The following is a 22,159-nucleotide window of genomic DNA, read 5'->3' as shown; positions in this document are numbered from 1 at the left end:
TGGTATGATGGCAAACACCCTAGTTTTGTCTGTCAGAATATCTGTGTTTGAGACCTTCTACTATTGATCACTTTGTATTTTAGCTTTTCTGAGCCTCAGCTTCCCCTTCAGTTGAACACCTTCTATCTCCTAAGACATTGTTCTGAATGAACAGGTAAGAACACGTATAGCTACCATTCTGGGGAGTCTTCATTATGGCAGCATAATATATATAAGTATTATCTTGTTTCATCTTCACAACAACTATTTGAGGAACGTGCTTTTATTCCACTTTTACATTTGAGGAAGGCAAAAACTCAGCTGGCTGCGGGTTTCAGTGCTGGAATTTGAAAGCAGGAATGTCTGACTTCAAAGTGCCTGAATAGTGCTGCGTGCTTTATTAAGAGGGTAGAAACATAATCCAACTATGATGCTTAAAGGTGGGGACTGTGGGAAATGATTAGGCTTAGATAAGTTCCATGATCAAATTACTGGTAGCTTTAGAAGAGAAAGAGACATCACAAGATGTACACATGCTATGCGTACTTCTTGGTGATACCCTGCTCCATGTCAGGACTTTGACAGCAAGAAGGCCATCACCACATATAGCCTTTCAACCTTGTACCTCTAGAACTGTGAGCCAAAATAAAGCTCTTTTCTTTATAAAATAATCTGCCCCAGGTATTTTATTAAAGTATCAAAAAACAGACTCATACAAAGGAAATCTTCAGGTGCCAGAAATGAAGACTGTTAAGACTTTGAGCTGTTTCCATGGTAAAGGTTGAAGGCAAAGATGGAGGGCCATTGCTCCCAGTGAAGGCTTATTCAGTGTGTTCATCATTGTTATTCTGTAACTATTATTCATGGCTGAGGCTTTTTGTATACTCTGGTTATTTCCTTTCTAGAACAGTTTAGTGTCCTTCCTGAAGTTAATACATAGTCATCTCACTGCTTTGGTTTTCTCAGTTCTCTTTGAATCACTCCTAGTCCTAAGGCATTAGGACCAGCAGTGGTTCGAAAAGGGAGCCTTGTTTTGGGAAGGTGGGGGATGAGGATATGGGGCGGTGGTGGTGGTGTTTGGAGGAACAGAAGAAAGTCACTGATGAAGGGCTGCAGAGGGAGCTGGTCAAGATGTTTCTGGGTGGCTTCTCTTGTGTTGGGCTGAGGGCAGGGCTGAAAGTTTGGAAGAAGAACTGGGTGGAAGACTGGGCAACCAGAGCGAGAACTTTGGGAAGGCTGGCTGTGAACTCGCTAAGATGACAAGAAACAACCTCATGCAGTGGCCAACAATAAGTCATCCACAGGCCACCAGAAATGTGAATCCAGGAATGCCACCCCTTTGTGTTTTACTCCATCTCCTGCTTGAGTGCAAATGTGCTGAAGTCTGTCTAGATGATGGTTCTGTTGCATCATATTCCTGGGCCAATCCTGTACCTTTTCTTCTCTACTTGCTTTTATTAGGAACACTGTTCTTAGATGTTTGCAACTTACCTTCAGTGAAGCCTTTTCTTAAGGATTCCACAGAATTATGGAAGTCTTGCTCCTAATCAGTCTTTGGGTTGCTTCTGCCAGGTGTCTGCAAGACTCGCAGCCCAAACATGACCACTTCTCAGCTCCCAAGCTCCTGTACATAAGCAGAGTGTGGGTTAGATCCTCAGCATGCCCCAGTCCAAGCCCAGGGTCTAAACATCTCAGGGTAAATTGTTATGTTCCTTATGTGGAGATCAGGCTGAGACTAGCTTAAGGTCACCGTACTGGGTCCAGGAGTGCATTTTTTTTTTTTTTTAACACTTTAAGTTTCAAGTGGGGAATCTCCTGCCCTGCTCTGGCCCAAAGTCAGGTCTGTTGTTTCTGTTCATTTGAGCACAACCTGTATTTACCCACTTCTTACTCCCCACTAAAAGGATAACAAAGTGGTTAAAAAAAAAAAAGGTATGTGTGTTTGTATGTGTATACGTGTATGTTAAAACTACAAAAGGATGAGAGAATGGAAGAGGCGGTGACAATGACACTAATATGAAAGCTGGATAATAGATGAGTGATAAGTGACAGAAAAGATGAGAAAAAAGCTGGAATTCATGATTGGAAGGTGAGAAAAGGCAGGCCAGATGGAACTGCAGCTGTTTAGGATCTGGAAGTTGAGGTATCAGGTATCTCAAATGAGGACTGGCTGAGTGTTGGCAGCCAGAAGTAGTTGTTAAGTCCCAGCCTCTCTGTCCCCTGCACTGCCAGTGAATCCTCTTCCCACATCTGCACAGGAGAAGATTGTGATGAACTTCCTGGAAAGACTGACCCTCTGGAGCACTTCTGGTATCAGGAACCCACCCAAAGCTGGCGGACCTGGGAAAGGAATACCAGGACAAAAAAGGATGGGTTAAGTGAATGTCTACAAAGGGAAGAGGAGACCTGTGGTTCCCTGCCCCAACTCCATTCTTAGGACATTGTCATCCAGTCTTATTGACTCATGCTGGTGTATGGAGATCCCTCTCTGGAACCTCCAGCCATTCCAAGAGAAGGTCTTCTGTATCCTGCCATCTGTGGTGAGACTGGCCAAATCTTCCACAGCTAAGCTAGCAGCTAAGAAAGCCTGCCATGTACACGGCACTCCAGCCAGCCCTTTTGTGCTCCACTCTCATGTGGGAATGAACTGAGATTACCAGAAAATTGAGCAAAGCAAGCACAATATCAATGATAAGAGACCATGCATGCACACAGGCAATCTACTAAGCAAGCAAACAAAAAGAATTTAGGAGGAAAAATAAAGAAACAGATTCAATCCAGAGAGTAGAATAAGAAGAAAACAATAAAACTGGCATTAATAACCTTAAAGAAATAAAACTTGGTGAAACTAAAAAATGTCATAGTGCCAAGTGGTAGCCACAATTTTGAGAAAGAACTCTCCCACCTTCCTGGTGAGAATGCAAATGAATGCAGCCCCTTTCTAAAGCAATTTGGCAATACTTGGTACTGATGAAGATGCACTGACCCTATGGCCCATTCCATTTCATTTATGGAAATACATTTATAGGGAGATTTTCCACAAGGAGATTATACAACAATATTTTTACTGTGCTGTTTGTAAATATTAGAATAGAGGAAAGAAATAATTGTTAACAGTAGGGGAACAGATAAATAAGATATATTCATCAAGTGGAATACTATGCAGTTACTAAAATGAATGATATTTATTGATGTGAATAGCTCAATGAAATAATGAAAAAACATCAAGTTGCAAAAGGTTATAATTATGCAAATTTTAATGCATATCTATCTATCTATCTATATATATATGCTGTATTATTTGGGGATAATAATAGTAATAAGGGCTAACATATATAACTATCTTTGGAAAAGGGGCTTTTGTTTAACTCCATTTTACAACTAAGAAATGTAAGGCCTAGAAAGCCTAAATACTGTCCAAGCTCACACAGCTAGCATGTACGTAGTGAAAGGACAGAAATGTGTTTGGGAATGTTAACAGACTGCAAAGGAAGGAAGCAAGATGCATGGGAACATGGGACTTTTTTGGGTAGCATTTTCTACCTTTTTAATAGAGATTTGAAACAATTATAGCCAATCTAGTTATCTATTACGTTATTTTTTTAAACAAATGTTTTAGAGCAGTTTTAGGTTCTTAGCAAAACTGAGCAATAGGTACAGAGATTTCCCATATATCCCCAACCCCCACAGACTCTGCCCCCCTCCACGGTTATCAGTTGGCCCCATCAGAATGGTACATTTGTAACAATGGATGAACGTACATTGACACATCATCACCACAGTTTAGGGCTCACTCTTATTCTACATCCTGTGGGTTTGGATAAATACTTAATGGCATGTATCCACTGTTACAGTATCATACAGAGTTCACTGCACTAAAAATTCTTGTGCCCCAGCTAGTCATCTGTGTCTCCAACCTAGCCTCTGGCAACCACTGATCTTTTGACTGTATCCAGAGGGTTTTTTTTTAGTTATAGATGGACACAGTATCTTTATTTTACTTATTTATTTATATGTGGTGCTAAGGATCGAACCCAGTGCCTCACGTGTGCGAGGCAAGTGCTCCACCACTGAGTCCAGCCCCAGCCCCTGTCTCCAGAGTTTTGCCTCTTTCGAAAGTCATAGTTGGGAGGCTAAAGGATGTGGCATTTTCAAGTTGGCCTCTTTCATTTAGTAATATCCATTTGAGTTTCTTCCATGTCTTTTCATGTTATAATAGTTCATTTCTTTTTATTGCTCAGTAATAGTTCATTGTCCACATGTGTAATATTTAAAACTCATACAAATTTTAATATCTCATAAATATTTCCTCATAAAATGAGGAAAATTGTAAGCTTGAAAACACTGCTAAATACCCAGGACCTCAGGGTTGACTTGGAACTATAGCTTCTGTGAATGGCTGTGTGTATTCTCCCCTGGGCTTCAGTAGAGTACCCTTTATGTACTTTGCCAGGTAATGATAGTGTCTTCCGGCCTGTGGTGTTGGGCCTGGAGCTGGAAGGGGACAACACTGTGACTTAGCAGAATGACAGTGCTCCCAACCAGAGTGCTGCTAGAGAGAGAGAGAGACATCAAACACCCACTACCCCACACCCTCTGCCATTGGTTATTAGGTACTTCCAGCAGGTCAGGCTTTTGGAAAGATTTTGGAATCTTAACTAAACATGGTCCTCATATGGCTTTCTAAAATAGGGCTTTTTGCTGGGAATCTCTGTATTATTTCTTTCATCATTGCTGTCTCTGTGACTCAGAATTTAACCACTTGTGCTTTTCTGTGTGACTCTTTGGTTGCACAAAATCAGAGTGAATCCCCTGTGATCTAGCATATTTAGGGGCAGGGCTAACATATAACTATCTTTGGAAAAGGGGCTTATTTGTTAACTTATTTAACAAATAAGTTAAATATTTGTCACTAATCATTGCCACGTGCTCCATATGCACAGTGCTTTCAAAGAATTAATAAGAGTCAAATAATTTAATTTACCATATCTTCCCTATTTTAAAAATGAAAAACTGAGGCCCAAAGAGTTAAATGACATGTACAAAACAACATAGCTAATTACTGACAGAGCTGAGTAGGAAATAGGGCTCCCTCTCCTCACCTATATTTATTTCACTGCAGAGTACAAAAAAAAAAAAAAAAAAAAAAAAACCACTCACCACCACCACAACAAAACTTAACAAAACAATGGGTCATTGTTTAATTTTTATGTTTGTATTATAAAACTCCTTAAAATGGGCTTTCTGGACATAATTCTTATAAACATTGAAATGCAGAATTTGTGATAGTCAGAACACTAGTTCTAAAGCTTTTTCATACCTTCTATTAAAGAGGAGTTCTTGAGATGAAAGTTTCTTGTTGATGATGTTATAGGAGTGTTCACACATCTACCTCAGATATCTATGTGTATACAATATAGTTATCATTGGGACACTGGGTTTATTTCAATCAAAGGGAAAGTATCTGGCCTGCTGCACTGGAGTGGATCAGAGGCACAGATCTCATTTTTAAGTTCACAGGCTTAACTCCCATTGCATTGTTGAGAACAGGAATCTGGTCATTTCATGAAGACTTTTGGGATAGTTCCATTTTATGTTTTTGTAATAGTCTCAAACTGAAGAGGTTGGATGATGAAGAGTTCTAATTGGATAAGTACTAGAGTTAGTTTTATGGTTTTTCTTCCTAGTAGTCTCAATCCAAGTACTCCTTAGGTACCTATTTTTAATATCTTTTAATTTTTAAAAAATATTTTTTAGTTGTAGTTGGACACAATATCTTTATTTATTTATTTTTATGTGGTGCTGAGGATCAAACCCAGCTAGGTGAGTGCTCTACTGCTGAGCCACAACTCCAGCCCCCCTCATTTTTAATATCTTTACTGGAAAGGTAAGTAGATGTTCTCTGCTGAACCTTTACTATACTAACATTCAATGATTTTCATTAATTGGGTTTAACCTTACAGATATGATTCTGGTAAACAAATGCAGCATCCATCATGGCCAATGAAAGTAGAAAAGCCTTACCTGAAATGGTTCAATGGAACCAAGTTTAGTAAACTTTTGATTCAGGTTGTCCAGAGAATATCTACTACAACAAACAAATTATTAATAAACTACCTGTAAAACATGATCATACATAAAAGAGAGATTGCCTTAATTTCACTTTTATATCTTGATTCATTTTGCAGTATGTGAACTCAAATCTCCCTCTATGAGTGATTTCTTGTGGGGGCTGGAGAACTCTGGCTGGTTAAGGCACATCAAGGCAATCATGGATGCAGGAATATTCATTGCAAAGGTATGTGATTACAGAGAAAACAAATTAAGGGGTAGACTAGCAACCATGCTGACATCAGAAAGGTGACCTGTCTCCTCTCCATGGGCTCCCCTGTACTTCACTCTGCTGTCCTGAGGAGATGGCTGGCTTTGCAGACCTCCATAAGGTTTGCCTTCTGAACATGTAATTTTGCAAGAGTACAGTGCTTAGTTGACATTTCAGTGGTCAACTAGACTATTTCCAAAATATTCTGTCTTCCATTAGGCTTAGTCCTGGTGGAACAAAGAATTTTCTGCAGGACAGTAAAACCAAATGTGAGTCATTTCAGAGATAGGGCCTTAAGGCTTCCATTGAATATATTATTTTTAAAGACATGACATAAGCAGAAGTTATGTCCCTCAAACTGGCAGGTGGATTCCACTTTGCCATGGGAAGAATATTGTGGCAACTTTCACTGTTTTTGAATGTATTCTATTGTGTTGTTCAGTGTTTCTAAAAATAGGTTCTTCTTAGATTTACACTTAAGAGAATCATCTTTTCTGATGACATGGTCTGCTCCCCTTTATTAGATAATCATTTACTCAACAAATATTTATTTAGTGCCTGGTACTATTCTAGGTGCTATGGATGCAGTGCCGGCTAAGCCAGATCACGTCTCTCATCCCTCACAACTGACATTCTGATGTGGGAGACCAAAAGCAGGAGTAAAAAAATAAAAATAAATTTCAGGTAGTGATAGATGCTTATAATGAAATCTTTACCAATTTACATTTCTTGCCAGGATACTTTCAGCTAGAAGTTATGTGTGTAGTTTCAATGTTGATTAGAAAATCTTCCTTAGCAGATAATTCTGGTTCAATTTTTAGTTTTGTTTTCGCCTTCTTTCCCTATATCCATTACTTCACTCTTCCCCTTTTATCTTTAATTTTGTGCTTTTATAATTTAAAATTTTGTGCCTTTTCCTTTTTGGAAAAGGTTGGGGCCAGTAGTTATTCCAGGATTTCAATAAGACTTCACATGGAAATGGGAGGGCAGGAGAGGGTGGAGGGTGGACAAGAGATGTCAGAAAGGTATGTTTGCACAGGAAATATACTTTAATTTCATATCTGTGCTAAATTTGAGGTGACTTGAGTGAGGGCTTCTGGATGTAATGGAAAGGGCAGGAAAAGCTTAGCTGCTAGCACTCACTGGGCCACTCCTGGTTCTGTCCTAGGAAGGCAGGGCATAAATGCCAAATAAAAGAATGAACAGGTTTTGTTCTGTTTTGTCTATATCTTTCTCTAAGTATAGAAGTTAAACCTAGTTCTGATGAGAGATGTTTCCTTCTATTGTCATTCTGTGTGACTCTGCTGATTGGTATCTTCTAGGCAGTTTCAGAGGAAGGGGCAAGCGTGCTTGTCCACTGCTCTGATGGCTGGGACAGGACTGCTCAAGTGTGCTCGGTGGCCAGCCTCCTGCTGGATCCACACTACCGGACTCTGAAGGGCTTCATGGTGAGTGTGGCTGCTGGGCTTTCCCTGGAAAGGCAGTGCCTTGACCACAGTGGACTTCTTTTTAAGAAACTTTTGGCAACATTTTTTTTTTTCTCATCAGCATTATTTTTCTCTTAGTAGATCAGCAAAGTTAATGAAAGGAGAAAAAGTGAAGTAGGCTTGGAGTAAAGAGGTACATTTCTGGGATATTGAAACCACTTCATATCAGTGCTACTGAATGGGGACAAATATAAAAGACATTCAGTAGTGGGAAAATAATAAGCTTTTAAAAATTTGCTCATAAATACTTCAAGTTTGGGAAAATGTGTGTAACAAAATACTTTTGGGGAAAAATATCAGGGAAAAACATTTTCTATATTGTTCATGCTAATTGTCTCTAGAAGGAAAAACTGCTGTCACTTCCAGGTTTCTAAGTAGTCCTCACAACTAGATGAGAATATTCACTGTTTTCAGGGTTTTTGTGTTCTTTGATGCAATTATGAGTATATTCTCTCCTAGAGGTTGATCCTTTTTGGGTATACATCAAGATGTGATACATTGCTTCTGACTACAGTTGCCAGGGGTAGTGAAGTTTTGATTGAATAGTGAGATTTCCCTAAAATGACTGCAGGGGCTTTCTAGTGACTGGACCATTACCTGGTTCCTTCCTCTTGAACCGTGATTGGATAGAGAATGCTTCAGTGAATCCTGAATCCATGCTGGGGATAGATGCTGAGAGGATCCCTACTAGAATATCATTACTACTAATCTCTTTCCCAAGTGCTATCAGCTGACACCCTGGGGACTTGAGAGAAGAGGCCAGCTTCCTCCCTGGAGCTTTCCCTTTCCTTTTATCAGGATGCGCCTAAGAACTTGAATTATCTGTGACAGGATTGATTTGAGAGTGACATTCCTGCTTTAGACCCCTTTCCTGGGCTGAGGTTAGGAGGGCTAGATTCCCTCATTTACTTTTGGAAAATGGGTTCCCAGTCACACCCTGCCATGAATCTTTCTTCCACATACCTTCCTTTTCTTCCACTCTCTTCCTGATTGTGCCACATTAAATTTACAGCACAAATGAAATGCCCTTCTGAGTTAACAAGGACAGATTTCAACTGGTCCATTCACTTTTTTGGGGGGGAAACTAATGGCCATTTTAGAGCACTGGTGATATTAATAGGACTATTCCATATAGTTAACATTTTTTAAATCCAGACTACTTCAGTCTGTGAACTTATGGTAACCCTAATTCCAAAGCAGGGCTAAAGCTTCTAATATACTCATAAACCCATTTTAGAATTTTTCTCATGTACAGTAAATAACACTGGAAAGCATTTCTAATTGTTTCTTATTGAAAGGTTGGTATTTTTAATTATTCAAAGAGGCAGTATCATGTATTGGTTAAAAGATGGGGTTTAGAGCAGAGAGACCTGTGGTATAAAGTGATGTCCTCTGCTTCCTATAGCAGGTGAATATTAAATCTCTCTCTTCTTCATTCTCTGTTGCTGTAAAATGACAGGGATAACAACACCTATCCCACAATGAGGTGAGGTGTCACATGGGAAGCACAGCAGTGTCCAGCAGGGAGGAAGCATTGAGTGGATGGTGTTATGATGTTTTCTTTTTTAACTTCAGTTCTCATTTATTTTTCCTGTGCATGACCTTCAATTTTGCCCTTCCCACATGCATTGGTGGATATTGTCATTTCTTACTCATTTTCCGGTTATCTGAGGATAGTGATTTCTGAACCAGATGTCTCTGAATCCTTCAGTATTGTTGGTTATGGTCTCTTATTTTCCTTCATTTGCTTCTCTCCATGATACTTATATTCTTTCTTATGTAGGTATTAATAGAAAAGGACTGGATTTCCTTTGGCCATAAGTTTAATCACAGGTAAGAAATATTTTAAAATCTGTTGCTTTGAATGTTTAGGATAAAAACACTGTTTCCGAAGTTTTCAGTGCAGTGTCCAGGGGAAAAATAGCTTGGTTTTGAAAGGATTTTTACTACTATTTGTGTATCCCATTTGGAAAGTTTAAATTATGTTGTACATTTTGCATCATAGTTTGAGAGGACATTCTCAAACTCTAACTGCACTTGGTATTAGTTGGGCAGAACTCAGTAAAATTAAATTGTTCCTGAAGAGACATATGACACTTGCTCATTCATTGACCCAGGAAGGATCAACTCTCCCTCCTTCCATGCACACTGGATTTATTCCATTTTGGAAGTGCTGACATTCACTTTAGGCTGCAAGTTGTGAGGTGCCTGGAGAACAGTTTCCCTGCTTTTTCACAGTGGCAATCAGATTGGATTGTTCCTGAAGCATTCACATCACATCGAAGTTTCTCCCAGATATCTCTGGAGAGGTCATGTGGGACAGTGGCCCAGGCATTGGAGCCAGACAGATGCAACTCCAAATGCAAGCTTTGGCATTTACTGTCTGACTTTGGGCATTTGTCCTCTCTGACCTTGGTTTCCCATATATGGGACGGGGAATGTTTTGGGTCTTCTTGGTACAGAATCATATCATCTTTCGTCTGATTGCTCTGGCTAGAGTTTCTAGAACTATGTTAAATAGAAGTGGTGAAAGAGGATGTCTTTTTCCAGATTTTAGAAGGAATGCTTTCAATTTTTCTCCATTTAGAATGATGTTGGCCTGGGGCTTAGCATAGATAGCCTTTACAATGTTGAGGTATGTTCCTGATATCCCTAATTTTACTAGCATTTTGAACATGAAGGGATACTGTATTTTGTCAAATGCTTTCTCTGCATCTATTGAGATGATCATATGATTTTTATGTTTGAGTTAATTAATGTGATGAGTTACATTTATTGATTTCCATATGTTGAACTAACCTTGCATCCCTGGGATGAACCCTACTTGATCATGGTGCACTATCTTTTTGATATATTTTTTATTGAATTTGCCAGAATTTTATTGAGAATTTTTACACCTATATTCATCAGAGATATTGGTCTGAAGTTTTCTTTGATGTGTCAACATTGGCCTCATAGAATGTATTTGGAATTGTTCCCTCTTTTTCTATTTCATGAATTGGTTTGAAAAGTATTGGTGACAGTTCTTCTTTAAAGGTCTTGTAGAACTCAGCTATGTATCCATCCGGTCCTGGGCTTTTCTTGGTTGGTAGGCTTCTGATAGTGTCCTTTATTTCCTTGCTTCAAATGGATCTGTGTAAATTGTGTATATCTAATCCTGATTTAGTTTGGGCATATCATATACCTCTAGAAATTTGTTGATGCCTTTGAAGACATTTCTGTACATCAGTGACAAATCCTCAGAAAGAGAAACTAGGAAAACCACTCCATTTACAATAGCTTAAAAAAATATTTGGTAATAAACTTAACGAAAGAGGTGAAAGACTTCTACAATGAAAACTATAGCACACCAAAGAAAGAAAATAAAGAAGACTTTAGAAGATGGAAAGATCTATCTTGTTCTTGGATAGGCAGAACTATATAGTCAAATGTGACTATATAGTCAAAATGACCATACTACCAAAGCACTGTACAGATTCAATGCAATCCCAATCAAAATCCCAATGTCATTCCTCATAGAAATAGAAAAAGCAATCATAAAATTCATCTGGAAAAATAAGAGACCCAGAATAGCCAAAGCAATCCTTAGCAAGAAGAGTAAAGCATTTGCTGATCCAGGCCTATACTATAGAGCAATAGTAACAAAAACAGCATAGTATTGGTACCAAAATAGACCTATAGACCAATGGTAAGAATACAGGATACAGAGACTAACCCATATAACTACAGTTTTATTAGGCAAAGGCATCAAAAACATACATCGGAGAAAAGATAGCCTCTTCAACAAATGGTGCTGGGAAAACTGGAAATCCATATGTAACAATATGAAATTAAATCTCTATTTCTCACCATGCACAAAACTCAACTCAAAGTGGATCAAGGATCTAGGAATTAAACCAGAGACCTTGCGCCTAATGGAAGAAAAAGTAGGCCCAAACCTCCATCATGTTGGATTAGGCCCCAACTTCCTTAATAAGACATCTATAGCGCAAGAATTAAAACCAAGAGTCAATAAATGGGATGGATTCAAACTAAAAAGCCTCTTCTCAGCAAAAAAAACTATCAGTGAGGTGAATAGAGAGCCTACAGCTTGGGAGCAAATTTTTACCACTTTCACATCAGATAGAGTACTAATCTCTAGGGTATATAAAGAACTCAAAAAGCTAAACACCAAAAAAGACAAATAACCCAATCAATAAATGGCCAAGGAACTAAACAGACACTTCTCAGAAGAGGATATACAATCAATCAACAAATATATGAAAAAATGTTCAACATCTCTAGCAATTAGAGAAATGCAAATCAAAACTAAGATTTCACCTCACTCCAGTCAGAATGGCAGCTATTAAGAATACAAACAACAATAAGTGTTGGTGAGGATGTGGGAAAAAGGCACATACATTGCTGGTGGGACTGCAAATTGGTGTAGTCAATCTGGAAAGCAGTATGGAGATTCCCCAAAACACTAGAACTACCATTTGACCCAGCTATCCCACTCCACAGTTTATACCCAAAGGACTTAAAAACAGCATGCTACAAGGACACAGCCACATCAACATTTATAGCAGCAGAATTCACAATAACCTAAATTGTGGAACCAACCCAGATGCCCTTCAGTAGATGCATGGATAGGGAAACTTTGGTACATATACACAATGGAACATTAGTCAGCATTGAAAGAGAATAAAATCATGGAATTTGCAGTTAAATGGATGGAGTTGGAGAATATAATATGCTAAGTGAAGTAAGCCAATCCCAAAAAACCAAAGGCAAATGTTTTCTTTGATATGAGGATGCTTACTCATAATGGCTATGGGGTGGCGGAGCATGGGAGGAATGGAAGAACTTTAGGTAGGGCAAAGGGGAAGGAGGGGAATGGAGGGGGTGAGGGGATAGGAATGATGGTGGAAGGAGTTAGACATCATTACCCTAAGTACATGTATGAAAACATGAATGTTGTGAAAATACTTTGTGTACAACCAGTGACTTGAAAAATTGTGCTCTACAGTGTAATATGAAGTGAATTGCATTCTGCCATCATGTGTAACAAATTAGAATAAATAAATAATTTAATAAAGAAAAAGAGTAGAAGAGGAAGAGGCCTGGGTCCCACTTTGTCCTTTGAGAGCACACCTCCACCGACCTAAGACCCCACTTCTTAAAGGCTTCACAACCTCTCAATAGAACCACCCTGAGGAGCAAGTCTTAACATACAGTTTGGGGGATATTAAAGAATACAAATGACGGCATTCTTCTTTCTCTATTGACTTATTGTGTTCTGCCCAGAACATAAACATATTACTTACACAGAACAAATATCTATTACCAGATGATATTTTATCTTAAGAACACAGAAGTTTTTAAAATTACATTATCTTCAAAAGACAAAGAGTTTTAATATTAACCTGAAAATTGATAATCCATGTATAATTAGAGAAATGCTCAGTTAATCAAGAAAGCAAAAGAAAATGTCTAACTATTTGGGAAAATGCAAATTTCCAACAAATAACACAAAATTTATTGATTAGATTTTATTTGACTTTAGATTTTATTTAAAGGTGTTTATAGAAGAGCACTATGTAATGTACATTCACTTGTCATTTCAAAAATATTGCTTGCTGTTTCAAGATAAAATTTTTTATATTATCCTAAAAAAAGTTTTCTGTGGAATCTGTGGTCATATAAAAATGAGTGTTTTGTTTTTACTATAGAAATGAGAATATCCTAGGAAACCATTATTTTTTTTTTCAAATTGTCTTTCTTCCTTATTCCTTCCCAGCAAACAATGCAAGAGTGAGAAACCCAGAAGTTGCTTAGAAATTGCTTCTAATTCTCCCATTAGCCATTAATAAAGTAGAAGATTTATTTCAAAAGTTTTGTTGTACTTTTACAGTTTGAAATAAAAACTGCTCATTTTCCATGGAAAGTTTCCTTCAATTTAATCTCTGGGACTATTCCACTTTATTTTATTTTATTTTATTTTAGAGAGAGAGAGAGAGAGAGAGAGAGAATTTTAATATTTATTTATTAGTTTTCAGCGGACACAACATCTTTATTTGTATGTGGTGCTGAGGATTGAACCCAGGCCGCATGCATGCCAGGCGAGTGCGCTATCGCTTGAGCCACATCCCCAGCCCCAACTATTCTACTTTAACACTTTCTTTTGTAATTATAACATGAACCTGTTCTCTTCTTTATACCACCATTACGAAGTTCTTCTTGAAATTGGAATTTAAAGGTTAATTTTTCTACCTCTTATACTGAGTTTATAAGATTTGTTTAGGAACTAGTATTGCCTTTATGATAGTTTATGAATTTATAGCCTTCTAATTAAAAAAACTTACCTTATAACATATCTTCTACTTTGTTTTATAGATATGGCAATCTAGATGGTGACCCAAAAGAAATCTCCCCAGTAATTGACCAGTTCATTGAGTGTGTCTGGCAATTAATGGAACAATTTCCCTGTGCCTTTGAGTTTAATGAGAGGTTTTTGATTCACATTCAACATCACATTTATTCTTGCCAGTTTGGAAACTTCCTATGCAACAGTCAAAAGGAGAGACGAGAACTCAAGTAAGTGTTTTGGAGTTTTAACTTTTATCTCAAGCTTTGGGCAACATAGAATTTTCAGGTGGACTTTTATAATTTTGGACACTATGTCATTTAGTGCATATATCTATATTGACAGATTCAAGTTCTTTTCTTGTTTCTGGCACCATTTCAAAGTGGCAAAAATGTAATTAACTGACAGAGATCTGTACAGTTGTACTTTTTCCCTCAGTTTCTGCCTGATATACCCAGACAGATATACCCAGATATATCAGCCTGATATACCCAGGTTGGGGGGGTCTTGAAAATAATTCTGGAGGCAAAGAAAATAATTTTTGCACTTAAAAGTTAGATATCTTGGGTGGATATATGGTTAGAATAAAAATTGCAAATATAACAGGGAAAACAAATTTTAAACTCAAGGCACTGTTAATTTAGATTAAAAGTGCACTGCATCATCCAAGGGTAAAAGTAGATAAAATATGGACTTCCAAGTACATTATAAAGTCAGAAACTTAATAACAAGAAGGTGATTTAGGAAGTGCAAATAAGAGATTTTCATAGCATAAAATGATTTTAACTATGGTATATACATGATCAAATTTAATTTTATAAATAAACAGTTTAAATAAAATAGGCTTTATGCCATCAGAGTTATACAGAAATATTTTTTCAAGTGGATACTGGTTTATTTTGTCCAAGGAACTTTAAGTATTCCTGATGGGGGATGATTTAGAAGAAGCCGAGCGCATCTTATAGGCTCACCTGTTTTCCCACATAATTTGTGGCTTGTCGCACCAGACTCTCAAATTCTAATGGTATCTGCTTGGATTTTAATTCTGGCTTTTACATTCACTAGCCATAGGAACTACTTAACCTCTCCATTTCTTTAGTGTCTCTTCCAGAGAATGGATATATCTTACAGGAATTCAGTGAGGGTCAAAAGAGAGAAAACACGGGAAGCCCTTTGAAAACAGCCTGGCAAATAATAAATGTTCAATGAATATTTGGGCAAAAAACTATACAAGCAGCTTTTTTTTTTTCTTAACAAGAATTAAACATCCTGTCCAGGCTAGTGCAGATAGTAGGGGAGGAGTTGAAATTATTATAGTGCTATTCTACCATATCAAGAAACTACCAAAAGATTATAAATTTCCCTTCTGTAGAACAAGGACTGATGTTCAGATCACAGTGCTTAGTTCCTTTCCAGCTGTTATATTATACATTTACTATTCTTAAGAACCAAGATCAGTCATTTTTGACTTTTTTTTTTAAACAGTATTCAAGAAAGAACATACTCTTTATGGGCTCATCTGTTGAAGAATCGGGCTGACTACCTGAATCCTCTGTTTAGAGCGGATCACAGTCAGAACCAGGGATGCCTTCACCTCCCTGCAGCTCCATGCAACTCCATGTACAAGTATGTAAACCTTTAGCAATCTTCAAACTATGGAGTGAAACTGGATTCTGGCACTGTTTAACTTTCAGAGGCCAAAGTGTCTGAGACATTGGGTTTCAAGGCTTTTTTGTATACACAATCCTCCAGAAGATGCTTGAATAACTGACTGGTATTTTTGGCTGTGTCTCCTCCCTCTCATCCCTCTAAATGTGAAATTCTCTTCAGAAGTTAATGTTTTATAATAATGGTATCTTAGAAATATATAGAAACTTATATTTCTAAGTGAAAGTGAAAGGGAGGAGGGGAAGAGAGAGAGGAAGAGAAAAAAGAAAACCAAGTGTCTTATAGGCTAAATTAGAATGACACATTTATCAAATTATCACATGGTTTTATCTCTGCTGAATCAAATCCCAGCTTATTTCTCTTATGGAAATAGATTATTTTAAGATTTTATATATTGGGATGGGAGACCAAGCATATTATATGTTATTCTTTGGCTTCTTCTCTAGTCTTATGTGATATAGAAATGACTCAGAGGTCAGCCAAAAGGCCAGTGCACAGAATATAATGAGAAACCACATTCCTTTTCCTTACTCACTCCCAACAAATACTTACTGGGTCCCCCTCACCCCATTATCATTAATAAATATAAATATCATTATTTCCCCAGACTTTTAGAGCAGAATGTTAATTTTATTATACTTTTTTTTTTAAAAAAGCTTCAAGTTTAAAAGCCTCCTTTTGCAGCTGACTCTCAATATATGTTCACTAATTTTGAAGTTCAAAACAGCCATTTAATTAAACCAAAACAAAAATGTGGTAACATGTGCTACTTCAATCTATTATAAAAATATACTTATTATATGCCTCCTAATTCAGTATCATATATAAGTAGACACTTCATGAACTTAACTTTCTTCAAAAGTCTATGGGCTCCCCCCAAAAACCGTCAACATGAAATTATTGCGAGTGGCTTTTTTGAACTTGTAATTTGTGTTTGGTTATTATTTAGACTGTGGAACTGTAATATTAAAAATAGCTTGTAAGATTTGAGAATGTGAGTTTTCAGATTGTGGTTTGGTGGTACTGTAAAGCTCTTTTTTCCTAGGTTTTGGAGTGGAATGTATAACCGTTTTGAAAAGGGGATGCAGCCCCGACAGTCCGTTACAGATTACCTTATGGCAGTGAAGGAGGAATCCCAGCAGCTGGAGGAAGAACTGGAGGCCCTAGAAGAAGTAAGACATACTTGCTATAATCTATATTGTGTGCTTGCAGGTACATGTGACTAAATCAATCAGAGTCACTCCAAGTGAATTTGGGCTGACTAAATAAAGACACAGACACAGAAAGTACCTTTTTTGGGGGCTCAGTGACTGCTCCTCAGCCACAGCTCCCAAAAGGGGGGGCAAGGCAGGCAAGAAAGAGGAGGGGAGCATGCCTCGAACCCGGGTTTTATTAATGGAGGGAACTAATCCATGGAACATTCTATCCAAAAAAGGGCAGAAGGGAAGGATTACAACAAACAGGTGAGTGTAATTCAACCCTATCAGGTAACACCCACTCCCTGAACTGCACCTTTCTTATCCAAGCAGAGGTAAAGTCCACCTGTATTGCAATGGGTGCAATACCAGTCCAGTACCTCTTTGCTCAGGACTTAAGGTGTGTACATACCTCCTGTACAGGGTGCCTCCTGACATGTGCTTATTTCTTTCAGAATGTGACCCCATGAAAGTCTCTAAAAGCCCATATATCAAATTAGCAGTGACCATTTTTATTTATAATCATTGGATGATACAGTCTCACTCAGGTGAGCACCCAGATGACTGATGTCCATACGTAGGAATTTAATACATATCACAACTCTGGCTCATGGTCATTTCCACAGTGTGCTGAACTATTTGGCTATTTACACACACACACACACACACACACACACACACACATTTTGTTGTTACTAGTAAATACTAGTACTAAAATTCTTTCTGGAGAAAGCATGAAAAAAGACTGAAAAAGGAGTAAAATTAGACATTTTATCTGTAGTAAAAATCTACTACTTCTTTTTTTTGCTACTGGGGATTGAGCCCAGTAGCACTTATATACTGAGTCACATCCACAGCCCTTGTTATTTTTCGAGACGGGTTCTCACTAAGTTGCTTAGGACTGCTAAACTGCTGAAACTGTCTTTTGAACTTGCAATGATCCTGCCTCAGCCTTCTAAGTCACTAGGATTACAAGTGTGCACCATCATACCTGTGTCCTGTCTTTACTTTTAAGAATTAAATAATGATATTATGTTAGTATATAAAAGATAAAATATTTGAAATTGACTACTTTGGGCTTCTGTTACTTCCCCATTTGGGCCAGGGAGGTTATAATATACTTAAATGCTTTTCTTAATTGGATAACTTTGTTTTCAGTGATACTAGTTAAATTTAGTTGATCACCAAACCCACTTGGATTTTTGCTTGGTTCTGCTTCAGTTGTTTTCTTAAAACACTTCACCACCATACCATTCATTTGTTCAGGAATTGGCAGTAAGTTCCTATTGTTTGGGACCTGAATTTTGAATTGAGGTTCAATAATTTAAATATAATGAAAACTTTAAGATCATATGTAGTGAGGAAAAAGTATTAGGAGTGAGGGTTGGAAATTGTCAATAGTTAAGGTTCTTCTTTATCCTCATAGAGCAATAACGTGGCTAGAAGAGAACATAGCCTTTCCAATTGGTCAGTATCTAAAGAAAGTTCAGCAAAATATCACAAATTGAAATTGAATTCTACTCCTTGGCCCAGTGGATACTCACCTGCAGGTCCCCACTGAGAATGATGCCCTGGGGAAATGGTGCTTTATGATTCAGGGCTCTCAACAATAGAGGTGGTCATTTAGAGGTAGCTGGTGAGGCTGACTCCTGTTCTTCATGATATTCTAGAAAATATCACTTTTTGAGATATAAATATCATGGATGATCTTAAGTTGGGTTGCAAATTTAAGTGCTTAAGCTGGACAGGTAAAACAGATTCACAGGTTAAACCATTGGTTTGGAGAACTTTTAAGACCAGGTATAAATGGTACTCTAGAAATCTGCCAGCGTCCAAAAAAACTTTGCTGTATCTGTATGATGAATTCTGCTTATATCATCATGTTTTACCTTATTGGAGAAGTAGTTTTTAGCCTTGTTTGTGCAGCAAGATCACCACTTCCCAGGAAATCCTGATGCCTGGGCACTAAGCCTAGAAATTTCAGTTTCTTGAGTGCCACAGGTGATGTGAATCGAATCAAAGAATAAATGAAGAGAGTGAAATGAGCCGCAGGTTGGGGTTTTAGAATTCTAGAGCCATGGTAGATCTTTTTTTTTCTTTGAGTCATCATTGGGCCAGTTAAATTTATACTTCCTAAAGACATACAAGCTTTATGAAAATCTTAGGATTTTATTAATCTTTTCCAGCATTCATTTTGTTGAACAATTGTTAAACAATTTTAAAAAATATTTATTTAGAATATTTTAAAGTGCCTTAATTTTAAAATTTTTGATTATTATTTCCTTATACGACAGGAAAAGTTTCTTAGTCTGGCATTTGAGATTTTCCTATAATTCAGTCTAATCCAACTTTTCAACCTTATTCTCCACTGTTCCCTTTGCTAAAACTGAACATTTTCTGCTTCTTGCTCATTATTGACACCTCCTTACCTTTGTGTTTTTCTTCTCACTGTTCCTTCTACCAGGAATGCTACCAGAATGTCCATATTTAATCCTTTAAGAGTTCTGTTAAAATGCACTTTTCTCCCTGAAGCTCACCTGCATGACTCCACCCCCATCCCTCTTAAATTTGACTCTTCCAAATCCCTACATGAACACAGCCTCGGTTAAACACTTCAAGTTCTCCACAGCTGGATCTAGATTTATTTCTGTTCCTCATATTGCCCAACACAGTGCTTTTTCACTAATACCTTATATGAGTGGTTTTGAAGGAATATGAGATACTCGATCTTATAATACCTCCCCTGCTGACATTACAGGATAAAATCTGGTAAAATATATTTTGAATAGCCCAAATGTCCATAACCCGATGAATGGAGACACAAAATGTGGCATATTCATGTCATGGAATGTAAATAAAATCCTGATACATGCTATCATATGGATGCTCCTTGAGAACAGAAGCTAAGTGAAAGAAGCCAGACGCAAAAGGGCATGTAGTGTATTATCCATTGATATGAAATATCCAAACTAGGCAAATCTGGAGATAGAAAGCTATCTAGCAGTTGCCACAGGATGTAGAGAAGGGGAATGGATGCTGACTGCTAATGAGTATGATTGGTTGGAGTTTTTTTTTTTTTTTTGGAGGTAGGGGAGGGGTGATGAAAATGATGTAGAATTAAGTAGGGATGGTTGTAAAACCTTGTAAATTTACTAAAAGCCACTGAATTGCATACATTGAGGGTGAATTTTATAAGTGAATTATATCTCAATAAAATTAGATAAACACCTCATTTCTAACTTATAAAAAAAAAAACATTCTGAGTTCACGGGAACCAAACAGGCATAGAAAAGAGGGAGACTACTGATAACCAGGTACGTTGTCTGTGTTAAACTGTTTCCATTTATAGAAAACCTGTCACGCTAGTTATTATCATCCTCACATTAGAGATGAAGAAAGCAAGCCTCACAGAATTCATTTTGTTCAGGCCAAAAAGCCTAGGTTTGAACCCTCATCCATTCGAGTCCCATATTCTTAACATTATACCCAGCTGGAAGGCAAACTAAAGGGATGCATGTATAAAAGGAGAAGGTAAATTATTTATAATTTTTCCCTGAAATTATTATTTCTTCTTCAGAGGCTGGAAAAAATTCAGAAGGTCCAGTTAAATCACACTACAGTGAAGAGTAACAAGCAAAGTGAACCCAGCAAACACTCAGGGTTTTCTACCACAGACAACAGCACAGCCAACACTCCCCAGGATTACAGTGGGAATGTGAAATCATTTCCATCCAGAAGCCCTTCACAGGGTGATGAAGATTCTGCTCTGATTCTAACCCAAGACAATCTGAAAAGCTCAGATCCAGACCTGTCAGTGAACAGTGATCAAGAGTCTGGGGTGGAGGATTTAAGTTGTCGGTCTCCAAGTGGTGGTGAGCGTGCACCAAGCGAAGACAGTGGTAAGGACCGGGATTCTGATGAAGCTGTGTTTCTCACTGCCTGAAATTTCCCTTTGGAGTTCCAAAGTGAAGGATACACAAGAAACACTTCCAAAAACAAGGGCATGGTGCAATTCTGAATAAAAATAACTTAGGAAATGGGACATGTCATCGAGAATTGTAAAATGTAGCTATGAAAATGGAAAAAATGACCAACTCTTAGTGTATTTAGATGTTTAAGAACAAGAAGTAGCCACTTCTTTCATCAATATAAGGAAAATTATTCATCATTTTGAAACTCATTCTAGACTATGAAAATTGTATTCACTGCAAAACAATTACTTCTATCATCACTTGAGGTTACCAGTATAAATCTTCCTTGTCATAGCATGCATCTCCTCACAAAGCCCCCTGACCCTCTTCCCTTACACCTGTTATGATTTTGAATGTGTCTTATTTCACTTCCAAATGCACAGTTTGTGTTTTCTACCTTCTGACCCTATTACCATTATTTCTAAAAATAGGGCACGTTGATGAGATATAAGGAGCTTTGAAGTTGTTTAAACTTATCTTTCAGGTATAATAATCACTTTAACTTTTCCTTAGATAATATATTTTGAATTGTTAATAATAATTTTGTTGCCCTTTCTGGAATCTCTTTTGTTTCTCATCATTTAAAAAAATAATAAAACTTATAACTTACTTTTTCTCTAAGATGGGTCTAATACCTAATAAAATAGAAGCAACATTCACTCTCTGGCTCTTACATATGAATTCAGATCATATTTGCTTTCTTAATAACAACCTTTCGTTACTGTTCCAGAGACTAGACTACAAGGACTGTTTGAGCCAACTATCAACCAGTTTGATTCCCGAAGTTTAACACTGTAAAAGTTAGTAGGGTAAAATATCAACAAGAGTAAATCCCAGCTAAGAACTAGAGAATTTGGCTGTCATGCCTATTAACCAGGGAGGAATGAGTTACAGCATCTATCATTCTAGAAATTATGTGACTGGTGAATCTAGTTTAATTAACATTAGTAACATCTGATGAACAATGACTGCTAAATATTCTGAAAATTTTTTGTTTTGGTAAAAGGCACATGTGAAACAGAACCATTCTCCTATCTTATTGCTGAAACATAGGACTTTACTAGGTAACTTGAACTTTTGATTTGAAGGAACCTACTAGAGAATCATGTTTGAATAGAAAGAAAGAGTATTCACAATGTATGGCTTTGAAATATTAGTACATTCTAGAATGTAGAAGGATTAATTTTATC

The 22,159-nt window shown here is 37.4% G+C and overlaps 1 protein-coding gene across 1 annotated transcript in view; it reads left to right on the top strand.

The window, feature by feature from the left end:
• The window catches only part of Mtmr7 (myotubularin related protein 7), an 88,157-nt gene extending 66,642 nt beyond the window's left edge, over nt 1-21,515 (top strand). Inside the window, exons 11-17 of the mRNA XM_077792457.1 lie at nt 6,168-6,277; nt 7,624-7,749; nt 9,572-9,621; nt 14,164-14,364; nt 15,620-15,760; nt 16,848-16,974; nt 20,576-21,515. Of these exons, the coding sequence (XP_077648583.1) occupies nt 6,168-6,277; nt 7,624-7,749; nt 9,572-9,621; nt 14,164-14,364; nt 15,620-15,760; nt 16,848-16,974; nt 20,576-20,941 (1,121 nt within the window). The 3' untranslated portion in view covers nt 20,942-21,515. The remainder of the gene's footprint in view (nt 1-6,167; nt 6,278-7,623; nt 7,750-9,571; nt 9,622-14,163; nt 14,365-15,619; nt 15,761-16,847; nt 16,975-20,575) is intronic.
• Nucleotides 21,516-22,159: the final 644 nt, after the last annotated feature.

Source organism: Urocitellus parryii, chromosome 14 (genome assembly GCF_045843805.1).
Source record: "Urocitellus parryii isolate mUroPar1 chromosome 14, mUroPar1.hap1, whole genome shotgun sequence".
NCBI classification, from domain to species: domain Eukaryota; kingdom Metazoa; phylum Chordata; class Mammalia; order Rodentia; family Sciuridae; genus Urocitellus; species Urocitellus parryii.
The sequence above is the reverse complement of the archived record's forward strand: the minus strand, read 5'-3'. Positions and strand labels throughout refer to the sequence as shown.